This window comes from Hylaeus anthracinus, unplaced genomic scaffold (assembly GCF_026225885.1).
Source record: "Hylaeus anthracinus isolate JK02 unplaced genomic scaffold, UHH_iyHylAnth1.0_haploid 11985, whole genome shotgun sequence".
NCBI lineage: Eukaryota > Metazoa > Arthropoda > Insecta > Hymenoptera > Colletidae > Hylaeus > Hylaeus anthracinus.
Window position 1 is genome coordinate 9108972 of NW_026534333.1, and position 25857 is coordinate 9134828.

The window sequence follows — 25857 nt, forward strand, 5'->3', positions numbered from 1 at the left end:
GAATGAATGAAGTCGGACGTCACCAGGCGACGATGACTCACGGCTGTTGGCCACGAAGAGCAAAGTTCTGTTTTCTGCCATCGTTTCTTCGTTTCCTCTCACTTTCCTCCGGCATTCGCACCGCCCTTCCGTTCTTGGAATCCCACCATTCCGCGTCCCTACGGCCGACAATCGATTGTAACTCTTAGTCGACGCTTGGCGCGATCTTTCTTTTTTCTTTTTTTGCGTTTTTTTTTTTTTTATCGTCACGACAAAGTTCGATTGTGTAATTGTACGACAGACGAAGGTAACGACTCTGTAGCCGTCGTTGTCATCGGGTAATTGTTTTATTTTTTCGAAAAACAGACAACGGCGTGTCGGTTACTGATTTGCGATCCTCCATCGGTTCTTTTAAAATATATATATGCGAACGCGAGAGGAAACGATAAACGCACATTGATTTATAAAAGGAGGTTAGCGACGAAAAGAAGTTTTTTAGGGAAAGTTTAAATAAAAATGTATCATTGACATTATATAGAATCCAAGCATGGAATAATTCACAGTAGAAGTAACTCATAAAGTATGATTGGATGCTTCGTAATGTACCAAAGGATTTAATATTATTGTAAGAATTTAGCCCGAAAAATGTGATTCACACAAAATAATTGCGTGAATGAGTCACACCAAGTCGTCGTGATTTTACTATCTTCAAACATGTTTCTTGATGGATGGAACCAAATACTATCTCTTACTTCGAGGAAAAGAGTTTGAGTTTTTGACATTTTTATTGTATTTGACATTGTTTCAAGATAACCATACCCCGAGAGAAAGTTAAAGCATCGAACAAGATAGTTGTACGAATGATTTATTTTATTTTCATTATAAAGCACGTTTCGCAAGAATGCAGATAATACTATATAGGTTTTCCGAAAATGGGTTTTAAGATTTTGTTTCTTAACCGGAATGGTCATACTTTCATTATTTTAGATTGTTTTAAGATGAATCTTGTTTGACGAGAGAGTACAATATGTGTACGCGTCTAAATACTTAATGATGGAAATAATGAAACGTGACAAATGAGACGTCGAAGACGAATGGAAAATTAAGTATACTTGGAAGAGTGACGTCGGCTAGATTAGGTCTTCGATGAGCTATTGCATAATTATTTCGAAGATTTACAGATTACAGCGAGACGTAATTAATTTGCGAATCACGGCGAGGTGCGCGTAACGTTGCTAGGAAGAAGAGAATTTTCGTTCAGAAATAGCACCGTGTCTCGAAACGTAACCACAGTTCTTTTTTTTTTTAGATCCATCAATCATGTAATTATAAAATTAAGAGATCTCGCGAGATATTAAAAGTAATATTATAATTATTGTAGCGAAGTAACGTTTATCATGAAAATCTGAAGGAATACGAAAAGGAGAAAACTGAATAAACGTTGATTACCTCACAGAATAACATAAATTACCCTCTCCATTTTCTGAGTCGCTTTATTTTGCGCGTAAATGTTCTCTTATCTCCTTGAGCTCGTTTCCACCCGGCATCGCTTCCTCTCTTCGAGAAAGAGAAAACTATTTAATTTCTCGCAAAAAGGAGATTAGTAAAAAATGCAGTCCGTTATTTATGAAAAAGAGTGGAGTTCTAAATTGATACTCAAAAGAAAGATGAACAGAAGTTGTGCTAGGTTATGTCTGAATATAATCGGAAACGAGTTTGCGTAAATGAAAAGCAAATTGCGCGTACATGTAATTAACTTGTTTACGCGTAACCTTCGCTACATAACGAGTTGCTCGGTAGCATTTCTAAAAGCAAAGGGATTTCGAGTAAAAGAGTAGCAAAAAGTGATGTGAAACCTGTTGCATTCCAGATATTTTCTTATACTTAACTGCATGGATAATAATTTTCAATTTCTTAGCTGAAGCTTTAAAGTAGATTGAAATAAAATACTAAAACCAAGCAATTAATTACGAATATAATTTCCTTCCTTGCAATGTTCACTATAAAGTAACCTTCTCGTTTAATGCTTATAAAAGCAACGAGATTTCAAGTGCAAATGAAAAGTTGTACAATTGAAAACTCTGTATATTTGGTCAAAGAGGTAATTTATAATTGTTCAGCCAGAACTTTTAAACAGATCGAAATAAAATATTAAGGAAGAGAGTTCTCTAAGAATCTGCTACGTTAAGTATTACATTTCCATTAACTGTCCAAAACTGGATGTTCGTGTCAGGATTAAGGACGTCGTTTTAAATCCTCCGAAAAACGGTCTAGAATCTCCAATTTCACTTCCCAAGTAGAAGTAATCCCAAGTTTCACGTCGAGGCTGCCAAGAGGAAAATGTGTGTCCACTTTAGCTAAAAGGAAATCAGAAATGAGACAACAAAGTCCTAGTTCGAATAAAACATGTCGATGGAATGTTCGCAAATTCAAATCAAAACTGCTAGAGAAGTTGTTAAGTTGGTGAAGCAAGTATCAAGTTATTTTCGACAGACGGTGAAATGAAGTAGAAGTAGATTCTCACTGATCAGACTCGTCTCGTTCGAGGATTGAACGTTTTCCCGCGTTTTCAGCCAAATTTCAATTCAGAGCTATTAGAGAAGCTGATAAATTGGTGAAACAAGTGCCAAGTTATTTTCGAAAGACAGTAAAACTAAGTAGAAGTAGATTCTCACTGATCAGACTCGTCTCGTTCGAGGATTGAACGTTTTCCCGCGTTTTCCAGCAGGAGCAGCGCACGTGAGCGCGTCGCACTCGCAACTGCTCGCAACTGTTTCAGATTCTCGCCCGTTGAACGAGATTGTGCCAACGGATGCCATGGCGTTTACCTCTTATGGCGGGGATAATGCAGACACACGGTGCTACATACGTGCGAACACGCGTTACAGGCACGTGTGCCTGACTGCAAAACACAGCCAACGATTATTCGCAAATTTCGCCGGATGCTCGTCTACATTTTTTTTTCAACGTGAATTTTAACTATGACATTACGGTTGTAGGGGTTAACATCCTTGTATCGTATTAAGGGGGAACTTTTTAATTTTTTATCAGTTTCGAGGCAATTTTCAAGACTTTTTTGTTATCAAAGTACTTGACATAAACTTTTGACATTTGTCATGTTTATTTATAAATGTATACAGAAGATTCTGCTAAATTTACGACTGTTCTGCTTAATTTGTTTACGAACTTTAATTTTACCCAGGTAAAATTATAATATTGGTCCTTCATAAAACATTTCGATATAAGAAAAGGGCCCCTCAAAGTTATTATCGTCAGGCTCTGAAAGTTCTAGATCCGCTGGTGTTATCATAGTTGCTGACTTTGCATTTTCTATAACAAGGAAACGTGTGAGTTTCCCACTTTGTTTTGCCAGCATCTTTGATTGTCTTCCAGAAATCTCGATAATATCTTCACGATATTTTTTTGTATTCTTTGTACGTACATTTCATTGACGTACTCCATACTTTTCAAACATGTTTATAAAAATACAATAAATGTACGTTGATACGCTTAATTCTGGTCTTCTTAGTTGAAATGTAACTTAAATTCTACTTTCGACTTAGCGACCAATTGCGATGATATTTTTCTTCTAAGAACAGAATTTACAAGGGAAACAAGCTAGAGCTTACGTAAAACTTGGATGATCTTGAAACACGATCACGCGAAAAGTTCAATGAGAAATAGACTGGAGATACAAAAGAATTTATTTCTGCCGAAGAACAATTTCTTCCAATGTATACTTGTTATTTGTTTTTTATTTATTCTTGCTTTCAAATTAAAATGTTTTTCGAAGGTACTGTTAATAACTTTCTATGTAAAAAGTCTTCCAAAAGAAACTTTACAAAGTTTAGGCTACAATTATTAGCTTTTAGAGACTGAACGCTTACGATAAACACACCGATGACTATATAAAGCAATAAAACTGTTTTCATAAGAGTCACATGTTACCAAAAGTAATTAATGAAAACGTGCAATTACCGTTAAAAGTATTGCCAGTCCTGTTCATCGTAATTCGAAAGAATAATTTAGATTTCTCTCCTCTTTCTCTCTTCCTAAATATTTACAACACCATGTGCGCGAAGTTTCTTAAACAGTTTACACGAACGATATCAACCGATGGCACGATTATCGTTGCAATCAAACTTGTAAAACGTAATCAGGGTCGGAATAATAGAAACGGTATTCTTCGCCGAAGCCGAAGCATCGTATCGATTTTAATTGGTCCTTTTTACGCCAACCGGCGCCTTCCTCGTCGATCAATCTAATCGATAAACGATTTTATTGTCTTCAAGAATATCTCAAGGAATCGAGTAATGCAATGTACGTTTACTATCATTCTCCTGTTTGTTTGTTACGAAATTTAGTAGTTGCTTTAAACCTATCATTTCAATCTTGTACAAAGTATATCTAAAATTACTTACAATTACAATCAACAAAAATCTTTCATTCATCTCTCATCAATAATCGTAAAATTGTGAGCATAAAATCTCAGTTTGTCATTTATCAATGTTAATCACCAAAAGAAAATCGAAAGGCATCCAATTTTCATCCTTACGCAGATTTCAACCTTGCATTGTGCATTCATTATATTATCTCTATTTATGATAACATTTCTAGCAATCTCAAGTGTCTTTGCACAACAAACGCTAATCAGCTCAGGCGGCAGACGGCAGTCTTTACACGAAACGTTCAGCTGTCAGTGTTAAATTCCCGCCTGATTGTCAATGCGCAGTTTCACAAACTCCTGGTTGCAAAAACGAAAATTGAAACGTATACTCAAAGATACTTGAGATACAGCTACAATTTACCGTCGAATAATTACGTTGAATTCAATTTACTGTTACAGTAGAACCTTCGTTATGTGAACTAATTGGGAGACAAAATTGTTCAGACAAGAGAATTTTCACGTAACAGAACAAGGAGTGGTCGGCACTTATTATTACTTAAGATGAAGTTAAATGAACAGAGTTTCTTCGTAAATAAATTTATACGTAGAATAAAAAATGAAACGATATTGTTCAATCCACCTTGTTTTTAGAAAAATAAATTCCATTCTGTAGAAGGCAATATGTAGACACTGGTATGTTCGTGTACCAATAGCATCGCAAAAATATCGTAGAAAATTCACATAACGGGTGTTCATATAATACAGGTTCTACCGTGCTCGAAATCGATACCGATGAATTGACTGTATCGGAATACATTATGGTATTCCGATCGATGTTTGGTTATGAAACGTCACGAATCGTCGATCGAACGTCGAATCGTATCCATTTTTCGTTGCGAAAACCGTCGTGCACGACACCGCGGGGCTGGTTAGCGTAGAAGAAACGAGGTCGACACGCGATCGGATGTTCGGAAAATTCGCGTCCTGGCTGCCATTAATCACTGATCATCCGACCATGCGCTTCATTGTCTTTCCGTTGGAGATCACGTGAATCGTCACCGACAGAACGATCGCGCCGATCAATTAACGCATTCTCTCACGTCACCGACGTTTACCTTTCAAACGCGCCAGTGATACCAACGATCGCCGCGAAAATCCATGGGAAGACCCCGCCTGGAATCGCTTGGAGAACGCGCCTCGATCGTGACGCGTACGATTCGATTCGGAACACGACGCCGACGTCGTCTCGCTGCTTCCGGTGTGGAATTTCAAGCCGAAGTCGTCGACAGGTCGGACCACGTGGTTCCTGTTGGTGCACAGATGTCGTTCGATCCTGTCGTTTTTCGAATTTCAAATTTCCCGCCCAACGGGTACACAGCACTGTTCGTCGAGGCTCGAGGTCTCGCGAGCGGGCCGATTTCTCGCGAGTTTGAACGCCGACTTCACGAGGCGAGCGATCGAAAAATGCTGGCGAGCCAACGTCGACGTTGAAACATCGTGAAACTGCGATCGGGTTGCCAACGAGCGTACCGAGCAGCGAGTTTGTTCAGTGACGTCAACGCACCTTCCTCGCCCGCCTTTATCCCTTCCCTTTTCTCTCTTACTTAGCCTTTTCCTCCTACTTCTCAACGAGATCGAGAATCGTCGATCGAGTCACGTACTTGGTCGCGAACGTCTTCTCCGACGGACTTTTGTTGATCTCTGCAGATGGATCACTGGCGGTTCCAAACGTGAAAACGTATGCAAAGATCGGAACGTTTCGATTGTTGAAAATCGATGAATTAATGTTCAGCCGAAATGATTAAAGATTGATTTTTTATCGAATTAGTCTAAGATCCGCTTTGGTTAGAAGCGATTGGAATCGATTTTGAATCGAGACAATTTAAAACCGGTTTTGAATTGAAATGGTTAGGATCGATTGTAAATCGAAATAAGTAGAACGGATCACAGATCGAAGTGGCTGAAATCGGTTTATAATCGCAACCACTAAAATAAATTTTGATTCGAGATGTCCAAAACCGATTTTCAGTCGAAATGGCCATTATTGATTCATTAAAAGTTTCGTTCTACTACATTTACGTGTCGAAGATCGATTAAAAAAATCTTTTATTTACCAACTTTCTCGTACAAGAAAAACCCACATGGACATCGACGATGACTAAATGGAATTTTAATGTTTCTTTACATTTCGTCTTACAAAAAACATGTTAAAATCATACCAAATTTGAAGAACACTTTTTTACGAAAGAACGTATTTTAAGAGCTCCTTATTCTATTTAAATGATTAAATACAACTATATTAATGTCATGTTAAAAATACGTATACAAGTTAAAAGGCATGACTGTGAACGTAATTGAACCTGAATGATTAAGTATATTCTAATAAAACTTCATGTTCAAATTTAATATTATCATCTCAGTAACAGTTATCTCTTGTGTTTTTTTTTACTATATATCTAGTCATGTATATTATTTATTGAAAAAGAACAAAAGTGTACGTAAATGAAACCTCAAATCTACGTATGTCTAATTAGATCGCGATCGGCTGAATAAATATTAAAGTTCTTCATACATAGATTTTTCTCGATTAAAACTAAGATGCTTTTATGTTAATAGTGTTCAGACACCAGCGCGCAGCGGCGTGAATAATTGATTAACATCTCCGAGGCAACTTTCTACCGATTGTAAGTTGGTAGCGTTCTCTTGCGACAAAGGTCTCCATACCTGGCGAATCTCTTTGATTAATCGTTTCTAAATGAATACTTTTTCTCACGAAGTCTTTGCTTCATGTATGCATACATTTTTTCTAACATGATTTCCTCGGTAAGCACGTTAGCTAAGCAATTAATTGAATAATTCGAGATTTAGAACAGGGGAGTTGTTTAGACGTAACTTGAATGTTGACAAATTATTGAAAACGTATGTGAAGGCTTTGCTAGCATCTGCGAAACGTCGATTTTGGGGGATAACGAATCAAAACTGGATCCTACAAGAGGATAATATTCCAAAACATCGGATGAAACTTTGAGCTCGATGGAAAGAAGAGTCCGATATCAATCACTCGGATTGGTTCGCACAGTCGTTTCATTCACATCCTATTGGATTCGTTTGGACATACGTAGATCGAAGACTTCGTGGAAACAAGTACAGTAGAACATCCGTTATGTAATTTAATTGGGGGACAAGAGTGTCTCGATAAGAGAATTTGCACACAATAGCAATAAAACTACACTTTTGTGATTAACGAGTGCGAAACGTTTCTCTTTAAGTTTGTTGTACTCGCTCCAACTGCTGAATGTTCTGTTTGCACAAAGTGTTTCCTTACGACCCAAGAATTCGAAATGAATGATTTCTCGACGATCTCACCGTACACACAATAGTAACTTTCTTCTATGGCGTACAATATTAAGTGTATTTCGTTCTGTGCGTTAATTAAATATTCAATATACGGAAGTCGATACGTTTTTAACGATACCTATTACAAACAATAACGATGGCATATTTTGTACATAAGAATAGAATTGAATGATATAACTCAAATTAAATTTTTCTATTCTTAACATTTTAGAAAACTGAATGCATTCAAATGAAAAGTTACTTAATTTTTCGTCACTTTGAAAGTTTGTTGGATCGCTCATTGATCGTTGACTACGAATTTTAGAAAGTTTTCGGATCACGTCTCGTTGAATTGATGGCATAGGAATTCATCGAACTATTGATAGATCTCGTGTATATTTCATGACGTCGAAACAAGTGTAGGCTGATTCAGACATGGGATTTTCGGAAGGATGTTAATTAAGCAGGGAACTGTGATGTCTCATTATGCGTGATACGATCCTCTTCAGATGTACTAATTTATCGACAAGTGTTGGGCGTTAAGTGAGGGATGTTGAAACGCGTTTGGTTTAGATGATATTGGAGACGAACGAAAAGATATTTTATCTTTGATTCTTATAGAATATAGTAGAGAATGTATAGCTGTCGGGAAGACTTTAAAATAAAATAGATTATATTTGAAATATGTATTAGGTGCTCAATACAGACCTTACTAAGTATAACCCTCTTTGTGTCAAATTTCGTTAACGACTTTAACAAAGTATATGTGACGAAATTTAATTTACCGCAATCAACAAAAATAAAATTCAAAGATTCGGTAATTGCCACCCAAGCGCCTAACAGCTACGAACCCTAAGTGTAGGTGAATGGAATACAAATTTGACTCGATTACCAGGAAATGATCGACTATCCTCGACCTGCTAGCCAGAATCACAGCAAATAGTTTCTCACAATCAGTTGAACCGATAGAAATACCTACGTCACTTTTTCCACTTCAAGGCGTGTCTTCAACATTTACCAATTGACACAACGATTCGTAATCGTCTATGGCCCACTAAATTTCGATCCGTTATTTCTCACGAGCGGTACTCCCGCTCGTTACTTCATTCTCGAACGCACGAACGTGCTCGTTAATTCATTTTTCGTCCATCCCGCGATTGTCTCGCGAGCAAAGCACGTGCGTTCGCGGTGCATTGCCTCGTGTGCACCGCTGTACACGCTAATGCGCACTAACAAGAGCCAGTGTGTACACTGGTATCCACTAATAGGGGACACACTTCGCCGTGATAATAACCAATTACGTCAACGAGGACGGAGACCGTGACGTTTCGATGAGCACTTTGACGACCATCGAGTTCGCCGAGTGACCGGATCCGTCAAAATATTCTGTGCAATTGCCATTAATTTTGGAATGTTGCGATCTTTCGGTAGAGAGAGTCGCCGAAACCATGAATGAAGTTGTAAAGAAACTCTCGAAGCATCGAGCTTCTCAGACGAGGGTGTGTCGCTAACTGGGAAAAACTATTCGTACGTTTACACAAGCATAAATTTCATTATTGATTTATTTATTATAGGTGGAACTTGGTAGATTAATATTCACGTTCGGTAATCCTAAGAAGAAATACTTGTAATAAATCTTTTGTATGCAACAGTGGAAGTATCATCTAGTGATTGTATCAATAGGAGTACTCTCAACTGTTAGGCAACATATTGTTCGCAGAGTTCAAACGGTGTCGACTTTTATTCGCGCTGAATCATTATTATCATATATCGTAACCCGCTCTACGAACAGCATCACAAGGTCGTCGCTGGTAGAATTTTAGAAACTTCGTGTTCTTTCTTGTGTATGACGCATGGTTTAATTAGAAACTTCGACACATTGGGACTTCTCGGGCAGCTGATTCATTAAGAAATGAAAATGACGCGGCGTTTTGATTACAGGTGCTAGAGTGACAACGACATGCTTTAGTTTTTGTAAATAAAACAAATCGTGAAAATACCAAGAGCAAAGTTCAATTAGTTCTTATTGCTTAGATACACACAAGCAATTATGAGTTTTATTCGGCTAATTTGAAATTAAATAGAATAGATTGATGAAACTATTTTGGACAGAAATATTGAACTCGTATCATAAATATTAAAGAAAATCTGAAAATTGTTTCGCCGAAGGAATAGCATGCAATTACATCATCCTTAACGTCGAATTGTATGAATTCAATGCTGAAGAGACTGGATGGAATTTTACATTTAGTGTATTTAAAATAAAACTTGTAATTCAGCTATTCCTTCTTGTCCAGGTATTGCGCGGTGTATCGAAAGCTTTTTTCTCGACTAATTTGCTTTAATCGAAACATCATGTGACGCAAAGAACGGCAAAAATGTTTTCCTTTTGCACGATCCACAACGATATTTCCTCGTCCGCTGACTAACGTTGAGTCAGTCGTAATCGCACGCGTCCACCGCGTTAATTACGTCCGCATAACTCATTCATGAATTCGCACGGAAGATTCGTTCCTCTGAAATTTCCTGTCGTTTTTATTTAAACAGCGAAACGTACACCGCGCGCGTGACTGTCGTACCGCTTACGTTGACTCCGTTTTAAAAGTGTGACGACCTTCGGAGACGGCTATCTTGGTCATGATTGCCGTGAAAATGAGGCAAACAAGTGTGCAATGAAAGTGTTTTTCGCGGTAATTACTCTTTTTCTCGCGGTCGGTGAAGCCGCGGTAACTTTATAGCGAACGATGCGAGTCTTTCTTCGCGACAGGTGTATTCGCAGTCATGAATCGTTGAGTTTAGCATTTATTTTCTTTTTTCAAATAAGGTTTTTTTACGATCCATCGACCATCAGGTCACTAGCCCCGGCTGGTGTATTTTCTCTTTTTTTTTTTATCCTAGAAGTTTCTTTCATTTCATTAGTTAGATACGCAATATTTTATGTTTCACGATGCATTAATGAGTTATATATGTGACACATTTTGCTTTATTACCTTTCTTCATTTCTCTGGAAGATAAAAGTGACGTAGTACCATCGCTCAAAAACTTTTGTGGGTTTCTGGCAAAATACCAAATGCATTTTTATGTCATCTATTTATCTACACCTTTTACCACGAAGAGAATTTTTAATTAAAGAAGTAAATATTAATTATATGGAGCACGTCTTGATATTATTTTTCACTGTAATTGGGTTTCCATGAGCTTTATTTCTGCAAAAATTCAAAGTTTTCGGTTTGTCCCACATGTGAAACTCACTTCCCTCGTGAGTTCAACATACATATATTATCGATATATAATTTACTTAATGTTCTTACATCGAGCCATAATGAAATTAATCTCTAGCGAATTTGATACAATTCGATGGAAAAGTCGATCGACGATTTCAGGTGCGAATAGAAACACGCGAATTATTATTCGCAAGATAGTGCAGGTATAATCAGCATATCAGACCGAGGACAAACCCGGAGGAGGATGTCGCAATTCGCGTTGCAAGGTGATATGCTTCGCCGTTTTTTCTATCCTCGCTCGTCGGCTGTCATTCTAGACAGTGCTCATTGTTGTGCAGACAATGGCTGTTTTGAATAAGAAATGGAGAGAATCACGATAATACGAAAATGTCGGAAAAATCATGTTGCGGAATTGCAACCGAACTGGTCTTACGTAACGAAGGTCACTGGCGCTAAAAAAAAAACCCGGGAAAATGTTTCCTTTCGTTTAAGAAGATTGAACCGCGGAAAGTTTTCTTTAAAGGAATGTCGGCTCTCTCCTCGAAGAATTTGCACAGAGGGAAGCTAACTCCTGAGGATCCAATCTTCATTACGATGAATGAATATCGTTTGTTTCTCAGTCTTTGTTCTGGACACTGAAATGATCTTTGTACAAGGATCTTCTGAGTATCGGTATACATTGTCAGAATTTGAGAGAAAAGAAAAGGATAAAAAAGAAGGCGAGCATGAAAGAAAGAAAGAATGTATGTATCGTATATAGAAGAAGAAAAGTTTGATGGCAAATGATCAAATTTCATTATATGTTTCCTTTAACGGAAAAGATAGAAAAGAAGTCGATGTAATTCTTTTCTTACATAAATTCTGATCGCCCTTAAGATTTGTTCAAAACAATTTGAAAATTATTGACTTGATTTAAAATTGACTTGTACTTTTTACCAATATAAACCAAATAATACGTAGGTTTGGTATACGTTAAATTTGGTAAATAAAACGAACACTCTTAATACTTACTAGTCCTATAATAAACTCATTTTTTCGTAATTCTAACTTGAGCCACGTGTCAATTGAGATAACGCTACGAACGTGGATTTTACACGGAGGAATTTATCCCACGTTGAAATCAAGGAAAGAGTATCTTCCGGGAGGCTCGAAAAGTGGAACAATCAGCGCGTAGAACGAGCGAAAGCTTCAATTGTTGTTTTCGCGGTTGACGAGTTCGCAGAGCTGGAAACAGGTGCAAAGCGGCTCGAAAGCAGGGGTACAAGTTCGCGAACGAATCTACGTGTTCCAGACACTTGATAGCTGGTTTAGCGTGTTTCGCGTGGTGTCATGGCTCGTGTGTGTGGAAACCTGGCTCAAGAAGTGGGGACGAAGAGGGAAGAGGCCAGGTCGAGATTAAACAATTGACTGGCGTGATAACGAGGGCACTTCCCGCCACTAAACTCATCCTGTCGTGTCGTCTAACCTACGGCTCTCTGGATCCACTTAATCCTCTACTCATCCATCTGCCCTTCAACCCATCGCGTATTGCATCACAACGTGGAATACCTCGACGTACCAGCACGAACCAGAGATGGGTAAAATTTGATTCGGATAACGGATGACGAACGAAACCAACGCTAGATAATTTATTTGCAATTTTTATTCGGTCGAACGGTTACATTTTCGTTCGATAATTGGGAAATATGTTTTACCACTTTGCTCAAGTCAAGGAAATCAAACCAAAGAATAGTAGAACAATTGAAACATAAATACATGATATATGATGAAAAACAACATTACAAAGGATTTATCAAAAAGAGCTGTAGAATTTTGGTGTTTGATAGCAAAATACACCTGTCAGCGTAGACACTTAAATTAAACCGAACGTTTATATTTTCATTAGATATAAAAAGAACGCGTATATTCTATTTCGTGTCTTATTAAAAAAACAATTTCTCAAAGCTCCTGTTAGAAAACCCTGTGTAATGTTTACTTTTCGTCGTACATCGTACATTTATATTTTAATTGAAACCCATCTTTCTCTTCCTTTTTATTCCATAATATAAATTCAAATTTTTACTCAGAGTGAAACAGATACATGGAATTCGTATTTTTAATATATTCACGTGATAACTTTTCAAATGAACATCCGGTATATTACGTGCGATGAACGTTCACAGTCTAATCACGAGCTTTCGCTGGCATGCACAGTAAATTCAATGTTGCAATCTCGATGTTTAATATCATATTTTATACAAATATCTAGTCGGATACGTCTAAAGCTTTACGGTTTGTTTACATTCGTCAATTCCCACATTTTGAGCCCAGTCGTGTTCAAAATTCAAGCTCGACCTTGTCAGAATAAAATCGTTCATCGCTAAAATTATGGTGATCTTTTATTTTGGCTCATTGTCGTTAAGATCATTCCGACCCGTCATTTAAACCTACGATTTCCGGACTCGTTTAACCTCATCCTATCAATCACACGTTTACTTCGAACGTGCCACAGTTTGACTTTGTAGCCGCGTAAACTTCACTCAACGTATATGTATAGAAAATAAACACGCCTTTGTGAATCGTGCTGTACAGAAAGATCCAGCGTAATTCGACCACTATACTAAATCTTTCCAAAGGTCAGTCATCGTCTGAATCGTCGAAACTCTTGTCACTGTTACCACTAAGAAATCACACCGATATTTCAAATTGTATCTATCCAAACAGCTATCCTTCCTTTACGTTATGTATATAATCACCTGATTAACATAAAATTAAATACGAGGAAACTTATCTCAGCGTGGCGCTTTTTATTGGCTTAAATCGTAGCACGGGCCCGACAACTCGTGCCTGATTCGACTCGGGCTCCGTTTAATTTCAAGTTAACTCGATACTAACTGAGTCTTCCGGGTGCAAGCTGTGTTCTTTGGATAAGATACTCGGACGTTTCGTCAGCAGTCCGGTTAACTTCTTCAGGGGTCAAATGACATGTGCTCGTATTGGCCTGCGTCGCGTAGGGATCACTTTACCCATGCTCGTTTCGCGATTCATCGGCTACCAATCACCTAACTCATGGCACGGTTCGCTTGTTACCGATAGAAATTGTTACGAATATGGCTTAAGGTAGTTCTTCCGTGGATTTATTTAATGAAGGATTTTAATGTAGGTTTTTTCGTTAAATACGATTTATACGAACCTATTAGGATTTAATTTGACCATCCCAATTTGATGAAAAACGATATCACAATTTTGTAATTGTAACACAGACCCTCATGGTACATACAGATTTTCGGGTGAATTTTTCAAAGCAAAATGCGATTTAGTAACTCGTTGAAAATTTGATATGTTATAAAAATCGATGTTGTAACTTTTTGAAGTTAAGTGGGTTAAAAACTAATCCCACTTTTTGCTTAGCTTTACTATTTCATTTAAAGTTTTTCATTCTTGTGGCAATTCTATGAACCAACCCTAAAAGTACAATAAGAGGAATCAGAAATGTGTACAAGTCAAAACGCGTTAGCAAGTTGTTGACACTGTTCTTCTGTGTAGCTTGAATTTTATTTTTCCTCAAAGAGATAAACCGTTAAAAAGAAAATAACAATTATTGACCGCGCCGTTACTGAGATATAATACATTAGAATCTGAAACAGAACGTAGAGAAGTTGCGCGATAACAGTACGTGCTCTCAGGGGCTGTAGCGGTATTTGTAGCTACAGTACGGGCTCAGCAACCCCGAGGTACCCGAGCTAGAGGAAGGTCAGCGTCAGTGTCAGTTGTTCGCATGGTATCCTAAAAGATCAGGTGGAGAAAGCCTCGAATACGATCCAAGTTGATTTGACGTTATGTTTCTGAGAAAGAGCACGTCGCGTCGATGCAGCAGATTTATAGAGAGCCGTTGCTGAAAAACGCATTCTAACTTGAGCGCAATCTGTTCTATTTATACCCCGTACGCGATGCAGTCAGCAATGCATCGAAATAGCGGAACGTTGATCGGGATCGCGAGTGAATCAGAATACTTGCGATTCTTTAGATTCCAGCCACCGGTGAGTCTAGTTCGCCTCGACTCGCTCTCCCGAACAGGGTTCTCCGCGTTTACGATCAGAGTCCGCGCAAACAAGCGAAAAAACGGACGAAAGAAACGCGGAGGAACAACGAGGATCGGAAGAACCGGAACGGATGCGGCTCGGTTAGGCGAACGCAAGCCACCAGGCGCGCATGAAAGCTACTCCGCATGACGTCTTTGTGTCCCAGTTAGAACAATTTAGAAGCCCAATCTACGGTGAAGTCGAGTTGTTTTAAAAGGGTGATCGTTTCAAATCGCCTGGGGAGTAATTGATCCTCCTCGTTCTAAGACAATTTGCCAGGGACTTACGGCCACCATCGATTTCGTCATCGATAACGAAACGAGGTAGCACGGATTGAGCTGTCGGGAGGTTTCATTCCTCCTAAGGTCGAGTAGCTCGTTAATTAATCTCAAGCTCCGATTCGTTCGCTCACCTACACTTGCTCCTGGGAATCTCTGCTCAGAGGATGATGATTCGGCTTCGATGAGTCAGCCTCCAACGGTTCGGAATCGTGTTGCGACGCGGGTACCTTCGAAATCGTAATCACGTGATCGTCGTCGCCGAGGATGAAGCTGGTCTTCTTGTGCGGTTCCTTGGACTTGTGGAAGTCGCCCAAGCTGGACCTCCTCGAGATTGAATGAGAGTGAGGATGTGGATGAGGCGGTGGTTCGCGATACGGTTCCGTCGATTCGGCGAATTTGGTGTGCCTGAACAGATGAAAGAGATGTGGGTTACGCGCGATCGAAAAGATTCGTTGGTATCAGGTTGTCTCAAAAGTTTCTTTCGCGAACTGCGGACAGTTTGTCTGGCAGTGTTTATATACCAGTCAGTCCTATAAATATTCGTGCCATCTAGGTCCATTAACCCTTAGAAGCCTGATTTTACAAATTAAATTTAAAAAAATATATCGATGTATAATCATTATTTGAATAATTTTCACAGCTGACGTTTATTTTTTTAACTTTTGTTCAGAGGACCATTATGCAATGGTAACGTACATACAGCCAAATATTCAAAACAAACCAATTGCGAGTGTACAATTCGATTTAAAAGTCCGGTATCAAATTTGAAACTTATATATAACTAATAACTTAAATACAAACATCATATATAAAAATAATGTAACATAAAACATAAAATATTGTACATCTATTATTTATTAATAAACCGAAAGAAACATATGGGACAACTTGACAAGAAGCTTGAGGGTCCAAAAAGCGCTTTACTTGGCTTCTAAATGCTGTCGTGATACCGATCTTGGTGGAGGATTGATAACAATAGGACCTTGATCCAGCGTCGTTCTCGAGCTAGATCTTTTGAGTATGTCTATATTAGTCCTGCTCTCGCTCTTTCTGGAGTCTAACGTTGACTTGGATGGCTCTCGGTGAATCCTCTTGTCCTCCTTGACGTGTGCTCGATTTTTTCTTAATGTCGCGTTTATGTCCTCCAGCACGCGGTTATAATCTTCTTGATTTCTCGCGTCTTCTTCCACCTGACTGATGGTGTGGGGCTCGCTGTCCAACATCTGCGAAAACGATGAAGGTCTACAAGGTTTCATCGAAAGGACGAAGGTTTCAAATATTTTGAGTACGATTTTTGGTTAAACGTGACATTCAAATCTTGTTTCTTTGTATTCTCAGTCTCTGAGGTAGGAACTGTACAAGTTTGAACATCGAGTATTCATTGGTTTCTGATTTCGAAGCTTCTATAAATATTTTTATTTAGTTTAGTCAGGAAGTTTGACGTTTCCATCAAATAAACCTGTTTTATTCTACCTGACAAAGATATTTTCAATTTTCTTCGTCATTCTTATGAAGTTAAGCAAAGAGATGATAGTACACTCAGATTAATAACTTTTATTGCAGTACTCATTTTCATACTATCCCTTGTCGAACGTAGCATCCAAACCTTGTCTTCGTTTCTAGTTTTTATTCTTTTAAATAGAGTTAATAATAAAGTAGTTTCATTATTTATTATTTCTGTTATTTCAAATTTGTGTCAATTCTTTTATTTTAAGCCACAATTACGTTATATAATGAAGTTATTTCGTTTTCCTGAAATAACCTTTCAAGCTAATTACTTCCGATAAAATTTACCCAGGCTTTTATTACTTTCTTCGATTTCCCTTCGCATTTTTATTGTCCATCCAGTCAGTTTCAAAATCATCGCTTCGCAGTGACGCGAATGCCAGTCCAAAGTATACCTGTTCCCGAGAACGAGAAACGATTTTCCCGTGAAATAAGAAACCCTCGAGACACGTACCTCGTTCTGCGTGTAAAATATCGGCTGTTTTGCATCCGTTTGCACACTCTGCATGCTCTCGCGTCTCAGAGAACCGTCGGGGCTGGTGATCATAACTGGAATCGGAGTCAGTGGCGTCATCGGGACGTTCATGTGCAGGCCACCAGTGGACGATGCCAAGCTCGAACCGGATCCGGTGGTCAAAGAACTGCTGGACGCATCGCGATAATGAGCGAACCCGCTTGTGCTCATGCGCTCTGAAATTATATCAAGAATCTGAATCCTTCGATGAGAAGTAACAAGGAGTCAAGACACCAAAAATTACCGCTGCGAGTGCTGTGCGGTTAAGCACCGCGAGGATCTCGTTTACTGCTCTCGCGTATAAATCACCCTTTTTTAAGACTACTTCGTTAGCCCTTTTTTTTTAATGCGATGGAATGTTGAGTTGTTATTTACAAACGTTCGAATCGATGGGAAAATTTAAGACTCGTTAACTCTTTTTCACAAATGCGATGAGATACTAAGCTCACAAATGCACAAAATGGTGGAAATTCCTTAGCGAAAAGAGAATGTGAAGTAGTGAAGTAGTTCTTCTCGATAATTCTTTCATAATCAGAGATGAAAATGGATCATTGTTCTGATAAGCGAATCAAAATATATCTCATTTATGTGTTTTTGTATGCTTGGCTCTGCGTACCACAACGACGATTCACTTACATTTTTATTTATTTGAGGATTCAAAATATCTAAACACTGAATTTCTCGATTTCTGAAATTCCAATTAACAATTTATTTAAACCAACACTGGTCTAGGTGCTCCTCAAAGAGAACCATGATCGCCAGTTGTTAAAACTTAGGTCCCAAAACTGCCTCTGTCTTCGTTTGCCTAAGAATATCTGTTAAAGGTGGAGAACTGTGATTGATGCTCCTTTGAATGAAAGTTCCGCGAAGATTCAATAAACTTGATCCATGTTAATCGAGGTCAATTACATTTCTACAACAGCGGGATTGTCGATAAAATAGAGTTCACTTCTTATGACCGTCGTCGGTTCTTCAAAAGGAGTCGAGATTTTACGCCAACCGATTAATCAATGACTGTTCTGCAAAGGTATCCACACACAATCGATATTATTGAAGCAATAATATTCATTAAATATTTTATATGTTGAGTTATTGTTGTGACTGAAGAAAAACAGCTCTTTCCAAGCGCAATTGTTTTAAATTAAATAACAAACAATATCTTCTCTTTTTTTATCTTGTTTATAATATTAACTTTGAACTGCAACAAAAAAAAATCGTACAAAAGTACACAGAAGATCGAGATTTGCTCCAATATCATCTATATACAATATAATTTTGTTATTAGATCTTCAATGATATTAAACATATTTTAATTATTTCGATATAAAATACGTGCTTTTAACTTCGACCTTCATCCAGTTCTCGACACTTTCCATTTATTCTATTAATGCAAATCGTCAACAGTTTTGAGAATTAATTCCAAGAGGATGAATACAAATATTGACCTTTTCTTTTATACAATTTTTTCTTATATGTACCTTAAAGATTAAAACATTTTGATGGCTACACGTGTATTGAAAATGATGCCGCACGGGGTTTATTTAACGGATCAAGAAGCCATGTTGATGTTACAGCAATTTTAACTTTAAAAATAACGATAGAAAATTTCTTTTTGGTCGTTCTTTCGAAACAAGGCTTTATTTTGGAGCGATTTTACTATGTTGTTAAAAATTTAAACATAAAATAAACTATTCTTGGTACAAAGAAAGTAAGAGATACTGTATTATATGTGCCATCTTCTCCCATTATAATGTAGCAAACGAGTAGCAATACCTAGAATGTTCTATTACCGTACAAGTGAAAGATTGTCAATAAATGAACCTATGATTGCAACGCTTACTTCATCAACCCACAACATCGTCTCTAGACGGCCAATATTACTTCCATTATTCGATACTGCACAATAATCGTGAGCGGTTACCTTGACTCAGAACATTGTGGTTATTAGACTAAAAAAATTACACTCGTACCTCCCTTGGCACGTTGTATCGACCTGATTTTATCCAAATCAGCCGCAGAACACAACGGTGTGTCGACCTCGTACGTGTTGTTGAAGAGAGTATAATTCACTTCGTATTCTCCAGTTTCTTTCTTAAACGTGATTATATGCTCGAATCTGTGTCCCCACAAAATTTCAGCTGGCAGATAGGAGCTTCTGGCTTGCGTGGTCATACCTGTCGACTCGATGACACCTGGAACCATGGTTAAATGGTTTCAATGTAATCTGTCAGTGGTGAGATTTTTACGTCTGCTCGTCCTGTCGTTTTCATACCTTCCAATATCACCACGATCTCGAACCGTTCCCGCAACATATCGCTGGCCGATATATGATAAAGAGGCGACTGTTCGTCGATCTTGTGGACGATCGTTGTTGGCCAAATAAAGAATATCTTGTCTTCCTCGCCGTCACCTCCTACCTTTAGCTCCGTCTGGAAAAACGGAAGGAGTTCTCCCTCTCTGGTCACCTGAAATTTCCACAAACCGTTATACATTTTCTTAGACGTTATACACGTGGAATTTATAAATATTATAAATGTTAAAGTTAACTGGTAAGGTTCGTTCACTTTAGTTCAGTTTTGTTCGCAGTGCGATTACGTTTACTTTTGTTCGACTTTGTTAAGCTTTATTTATCAGGTCATCCCATAAGTTCATACTGCAGAGTAAGTCAATATTTAATGAAAAAACCACAGAAACTTTATAGTGGCTGTACCGTGAGTATGTCGGAAAGGTGGGAAAATATTGTAAAACGAGACAGATTAGCTTTTCTCATAACACTTAAGAGTATGTTTCATATATTAATTTGAGTAGCAGAAGAATAAGTGGCATGAACTTATGGGACGACCTAATAGTTTTATAAAAAATAACATTGAAAATTATTTTTATAAAAATGTTATCGAAATTGTAGAGAGGTGTAATAGATTTTCTAGAAACGTTAGAGGGGATGGTGATTACATTTTTTTCAAAAATGTGGTTTGGAGTTAAAGGTGCGTTTGAGATGTTAATTTGCATAGCAAAACGATAAGTAACACGGAGCTACGGGATGACTTAATATTTATGGAATTGGAATCTGAAAAATGATTAGTATCGTGGAAACGTCTGCCCTTTGGAAAATACAACCCACCTTCCTTTTGATCATCTGAGCTCTGACGTGAGCCTCGATGATGTGACTCTTCCTCATGTCACCGACGCGGAACATCAAACACGGCTGGCCGTCCCTCTGGCAAATCACAGCGTTCCTCGAGAACAGTAGCGTCTGCGTTCTCTTCTTCGGTCGGGACAGTTTCGCGAACACTATACCGACCATGAAAGCCTGCAGAATCACCCCCGTCATCGATTGGATGCATATGACGAACACTGCCTCCGGGCACTCGTCTGTCGGATGTTTCGATCCGTACCTACAACATGTGCCCTCGTTGAACGTGAAATGGAAATTACTCGCATACTTTGCAAATAAATACAAAATAAGTGGATAAAATCCACAGTTTAGTTGGCTGTGGATATTTATGGATTTATGGCGATTGAGAATACGGGGAAATCCATCAGAATGTACACGAATGAAAGAATACATAAAATATCGACAATAATATACATATTATATCGTGTAGAATATAATACACACTTTCATTTAACTTTTAATTTTTTTTTTTTGGTTCAATGAAAACGTTAATTCGCATAAGCATCCACAGTCTAGTTATGATAGTTAGGATCCTTGATTGAAAGTGTAGTCACCCGATGGTGTGCTGCGTCTCGATCGAAAAGAGGAAGGAGCTGGTGAAGCCGCGAATGTCCACGATGCAAGGGGTAAACGTAAAGTTCGAATTGGTGTAGTTCTCTGGATTGAGGTCCCCGTGGCTGTACGCTATCAGCCACCATATCAAAGCGAAGCCCAGCCAGGAGAGCAGAAAATTCATGGAGAACACCAGAAGTGTCCAGCGCCATTGAGCGTCCACCAGCGTCGTGAAAATATCCTGAAAGAATTTTCATAAAAAGAAATCTTCGAATCTAGTCGATCGCTCGAGTCTACGCGCTCCTTCCAACCACAAAGGTGACAGAAGGTCATAGAACAAATTGCATATAAATCATTGATTAGATAAGTTCTATACAAAATTGGCAGCTTTTAGTATTCCTACGATAAAACCTAAACGGGCTTCTTACACAACCTAATACATACGAAACGATCTATAGGCAAGTTACTTCAATTCTAAATATTTCATTTTGTCTTAAGTACTACTACTACACTTTATCTTAGTACTATCTCAAGTACTGGTACAATTAAGAACTAACGACTCATTGTTCTAGCATATAAAAATTCTTTTATCTCGACACTTTTATCCCACAATTAATTCCGATTTTACTGTACTACTCCGGCAGTCAACGTGTCAAGCGGCCGGTTATGCGCGAAATAACCCGTTTGCGAGGAACTCGTGTCTAATGAGAATCAACGGTCGAAATATTAGGAACGAAATCGAAGTCTGGAAATAGCGACGCGTGTAACCGTTAAATTTTACATAAGAGAAAGATGGTAATTTTAGTCTCTCGGAGTTAAGTGGACGCGAAGAAACGTTTCTAGAGAATCGAGACACAGCGGTTACATCTCAGAAAGTGTGTACGCTATAGAACGAAGCAATTTGGCAAGTGGTTCAACGTTTAGAAAAACAGACAAGTCTCGTCTTCGTGTACCGAACGAGGGAAATCGTTTCGACGATACCGTATGAGAATTAAACGCGCAGAAACGCGAAATCTCGAGGCGTTTACGCCGACTGTTAGAAGCGGGGGACTTCTGAGATCGCCTTGGGACGACGCTTATGTTACGAAGAGGAGAACCAGCACGGTCGTACGCTTTTAGAAATACTTTAATATTACCTGAAGGTAACGGCGTCGTCGCTTGGCGACATTTCCTTGTACGACATTGCAATCGCCGTGCTTGAAAACCACCCTCTTGCGTATCCTTCTAGAGCTGAACCTAGTTTGTCGGTATCTGAAAGCAACCAGATCTGTTTTAGCTAGCAAGTACAGAAGAAATTATATCATAGAGTATGAAAATATATCATTTGAGGGGTATCCAGAGGCAATGATATTTAAAAAAAGTGTTACAAACATCGCCATCCACTGACGATAACTTTACTTATAACATGGCTTGTGTTCTAGTTGAATATATTGATATTTAGTGTGCTTGTTAGATTTTGGAAAAAAAAATGAGGAGAACGCTATAAGAATGGAAGACAGTTTGGTGTTTTATGTGTTTCGAAAAAGCATAAAAATGCCACAGATACTATTAATGCTGTTTATTTTACTATCTTGGATAGCCGAACACATCAGAGTCGGTTTAGAAAATTTAAGAACGATGATTTCAGTCTTTTCAACTCTATAAAATCTAAAGTACTCGTTCAATTTGATTGGTATCTATTATTGGATGAAATTGAAACTGATTCTAAACAAACCATCCAGAAATTAGACCCAAAGCTTACGACTTCACGATGCATCGTTATTTTTTCAAACGGTGCTCAATCGCGTTAACATACCAAATACGTCCTATCTTCGAAACAAATTCACCAGGACAGTTGTAAATTTAACAGAATCTTGTACATAGGTGTATAAATAAACACACCAAATTTCAAAAGTTTACGTCAAATGCTTTAGCTGCAAAAGGAATCATGTATATTGCCTCGAAAGTAGTAAAAATGAAAGAGTAACCTCTCAACAACAAACTTTCACTTTTCCGTCCGAGCTTATAATAGATTTAAAAGCGCTTTTAAAAACAGTCGTATCGTCTGCTTCGAAACGTACGAAGCTTAATGCCAGAGGACATCATTTATGATCGAATGGTTTTCGTTATAGTCGGAATGTGACCGATCGAGGGCAATTTGCCAGAAAATCGACATACGAACGAGTCCCGATGATCTTCCGCATCCATGTGATTCGCAATTCGCTTGCCGAATTGTAAATTCTGAGATGCGCGAAATCAAACGTTCTCGAACAGTGCCATTTCTTTCTACAAATTTGTTATATTTTGGTAGAAGCGATACAATTATGTGCAATTTTTTTTTGTTTATATTCTGTATTATCAAGTTTTTTTCAAGTCTTCAATTTACACAATAATAATCAAAGTATTTACAGTAATGTAAATTATATAGAGACAAATCTCTTTTACAGAGAATGGATGTCTATGGGTAGAGAATTTTCTGCAATGGAGTACAGCATGGTCCACAGTTATTTCGGTATTTCATGATACACAGATGGTAACACTTTCACCGTTTAATAGGTACGAGTGGGTGGGTCTCGTGTGTTCGATTCCGATTCCTGAGACTGCGACCTGGTCCTGTCTTGAAAAGTTCATCAAAGGTTATCGCCGTAGAAATCGTACTCAATCGAGAGTAGACGCCGAGAGGATATGCATTTTCATTCTTTATTCCAGGCTTCGCGATCTTCGGTCTTACAGTGCCAAACATAATGGCACGACGTATCATATATTTAAATAATTCGTGTAATTGCATATGTATATGTCCTTTAAAATAAACATGACAAATCTTGAGTTTGCACGGTATACTAGGGAAGAATACAAGTAAACTACACGGAACTGATCAATAACAATAAGAATATAAAATTCGCCTTCGCCGAATCACCCATTTAGATATTTTAAATAATATACGAGTCTATCGTATTTAATGTATTTTAGAATAACACCTTCATTCTTCGAATAATTCTCAATACCTTTGATAACATTTCTAGAGTCGCAAAATATTTTATATATTTTATTAAACTCGTCCGGTGCTACGTCGATAGCTCGTTTTATCGTTGCACACATTATTTGATTGCCTAACACAGAATATTCAATCGCAAATCATAGAATCAACACCCTCAGGGGCTGTAGCTATCCTTGACCGCAGCTACAGTACGCGTTTAGCGATCCCGAGGTACCCGAGCTAATAGGGAGCCAGAGGGGCCCAATAAAATCTCAAATGAGGATGCCAGACAATTAACAGAAGTATGTAAGCAAATTCAAAGTAGTGTAAGGCAGAAATATAATGAATAGAAAGAATGATAAAAAGACCTCCTGGGATAAAAAGTGTAAATATACCTGAAGGGTCTTTCTTTCTTTGTTTATTATAGCGATAAATCTGTTAGGATAATCTTACTCATTATATCACCTGCAGGATCTAGCCACTCTAAAATTTGGATAAATAAATAAGTCAGTTAATCACATTAAGTGTATGCACGAGTTTTGTAGACGTTTCTGATGAATTACTTTATTAACCAAATGAAATCTATACATCATCTAAAAATATTATATCACTAACTACGGTCTGTTATTCGTTTGTTTAGATGCAAGTTGATCAGTGATATCAACATTATCCAGCTCTACCTAAACGTAACCCACAAAGTCATGCATACACCTGATAAAATCAACGCAGAACCGTATCCGCATTCACGCGTAATTCGCCAGAGCTACCATAATTCGCAAAGCCCATTGAGTCGTGATTTACATGGCAAATTTTCTCTCGATTAGAAAACACGGCTAGCAGGTCCGTATATCGCGTTACGGTGCTGGATAATCCCTCACGAATCGTATATTGTGCCCAGCGGGTCGACTCGGACCGCGATTCTCTGCAAAGTGGTTCTTCGTTTTTCGCGCGAGTGAAAATAACTATAGAGAAATTCGAGCCGTGCAAATATTTGGCCGATCTCGTTTTATCTAGGTTACTGACGTCAGCTGCAATATAGAAATATTTAGAGAAGCTCCAGGTGATTGTAGCCGATTGGCAATAATTCGCGTGAAAGACCTAGTAATCCAGTTTCGCTTTAAACTTCTCTGACTATGGATTGCGCGAAACGGTTAAATTTTGTAAATAAAAGTTATTCGCGAACTGCCATCCTTCGAATCCTTTGCTTTCTGTTTCAAATGAAGTTTTTACATTAACACTTTGACTTTGGTGGAAACGATCAAGTTTAACAGCTACTTTGTATTCGATTAAAAAAAATTCTCGTAGAACATATACTTTAAGAAACAGTATGACAGTTTGAACTATTTTTTTTTTTAATTAGCAGTAATTAAGTAATCGAAAGAATTAATGTGAAAGGAAGAGTAGATTATGAATTTTTTGTTGTATAATAATAAAAATAGAGTCCTCAGCGTTTCAATTTTTGTTACAGAAATCGACACTTTTATATTCAATATAAGATTTTATTATACAGCATTATATCTTAAGGTAGGTATTTGCAGTGCATCAGCGAGGTGTTTCTGGTGAAACTTAACCCAAACACGACCTAATTCGGAATGTTGTAAGTTATACATCAGTGGCTCTCAAACACTGTGGAACCGGTTTATTTCAAATTTTCCAGAGGAACGTAATAAAAGTTAACTTACGACCAACCGTTCCATTCCGTGCAAAAATAAATAGAAACGCGGAAGATATGGATGAAACTTTGTACGTTTGTAGAAGAGCCAAAAATAATAGGCACGTATTTTTTTAGCTGTGGCGACTCAAGTTTAAAAGGCGAAACTGCTTCCACGAAAAAGTTCAACCTCCAAAGTGCTAAATCGAAAACAATTAGAGATATATAAATAATG

At 38.0% G+C, this 25857-nt stretch overlaps 3 protein-coding genes across 7 annotated transcripts in view; 2 read left to right on the forward strand and 1 right to left on the reverse strand.

Moving 5' to 3' along the window:
- LOC128887194 (uncharacterized) overlaps positions 1-25857 on the forward strand; it is a 97926-nt gene that overhangs the window by 53003 nt on the left and 19066 nt on the right. The gene's annotated exons all lie outside the window — the stretch shown is intronic.
- LOC128887175 (inward rectifier potassium channel 2-like) overlaps positions 20-25857 on the reverse strand; it is a 40879-nt gene continuing 15041 nt past the window's right edge. The window contains exons 2-10 of one of the 4 annotated variants that reach the window (XM_054142776.1): positions 22152-22266; positions 21018-21256; positions 20410-20683; positions 19561-19753; positions 19259-19480; positions 17229-17464; positions 16193-16491; positions 15400-15673; positions 20-158 (exon numbers count right to left, since the gene is read on the reverse strand). In XM_054142776.1, coding sequence (XP_053998751.1) covers positions 15400-15673; positions 16193-16491; positions 17229-17464; positions 19259-19480; positions 19561-19753; positions 20410-20683; positions 21018-21256; positions 22152-22266 — 1852 coding nt within the window. In that variant the 3' untranslated portion in view covers positions 20-158. Of the gene's footprint in view, positions 159-2272; positions 2337-10398; positions 15674-16192; positions 16492-17228; positions 17465-19258; positions 19481-19560; positions 19754-20409; positions 20684-21017; positions 21257-22151; positions 22267-25857 lie in introns of those variants that run through there. The other 3 variants (XM_054142778.1, XM_054142777.1, XM_054142779.1) reach the window with 3 other exon arrangements.
- Positions 10360-25857, forward strand: part of LOC128887189 (coiled-coil domain-containing protein 137) — a 38111-nt gene continuing 22613 nt past the window's right edge. For both annotated transcript variants that reach the window (XM_054142810.1, XM_054142809.1), the window contains exon 1: positions 10360-10392. In XM_054142810.1, the coding sequence (XP_053998785.1) occupies positions 10375-10392 (18 nt within the window). In that variant the 5' untranslated portion in view covers positions 10360-10374. The remainder of the gene's footprint in view (positions 10393-25857) is intronic.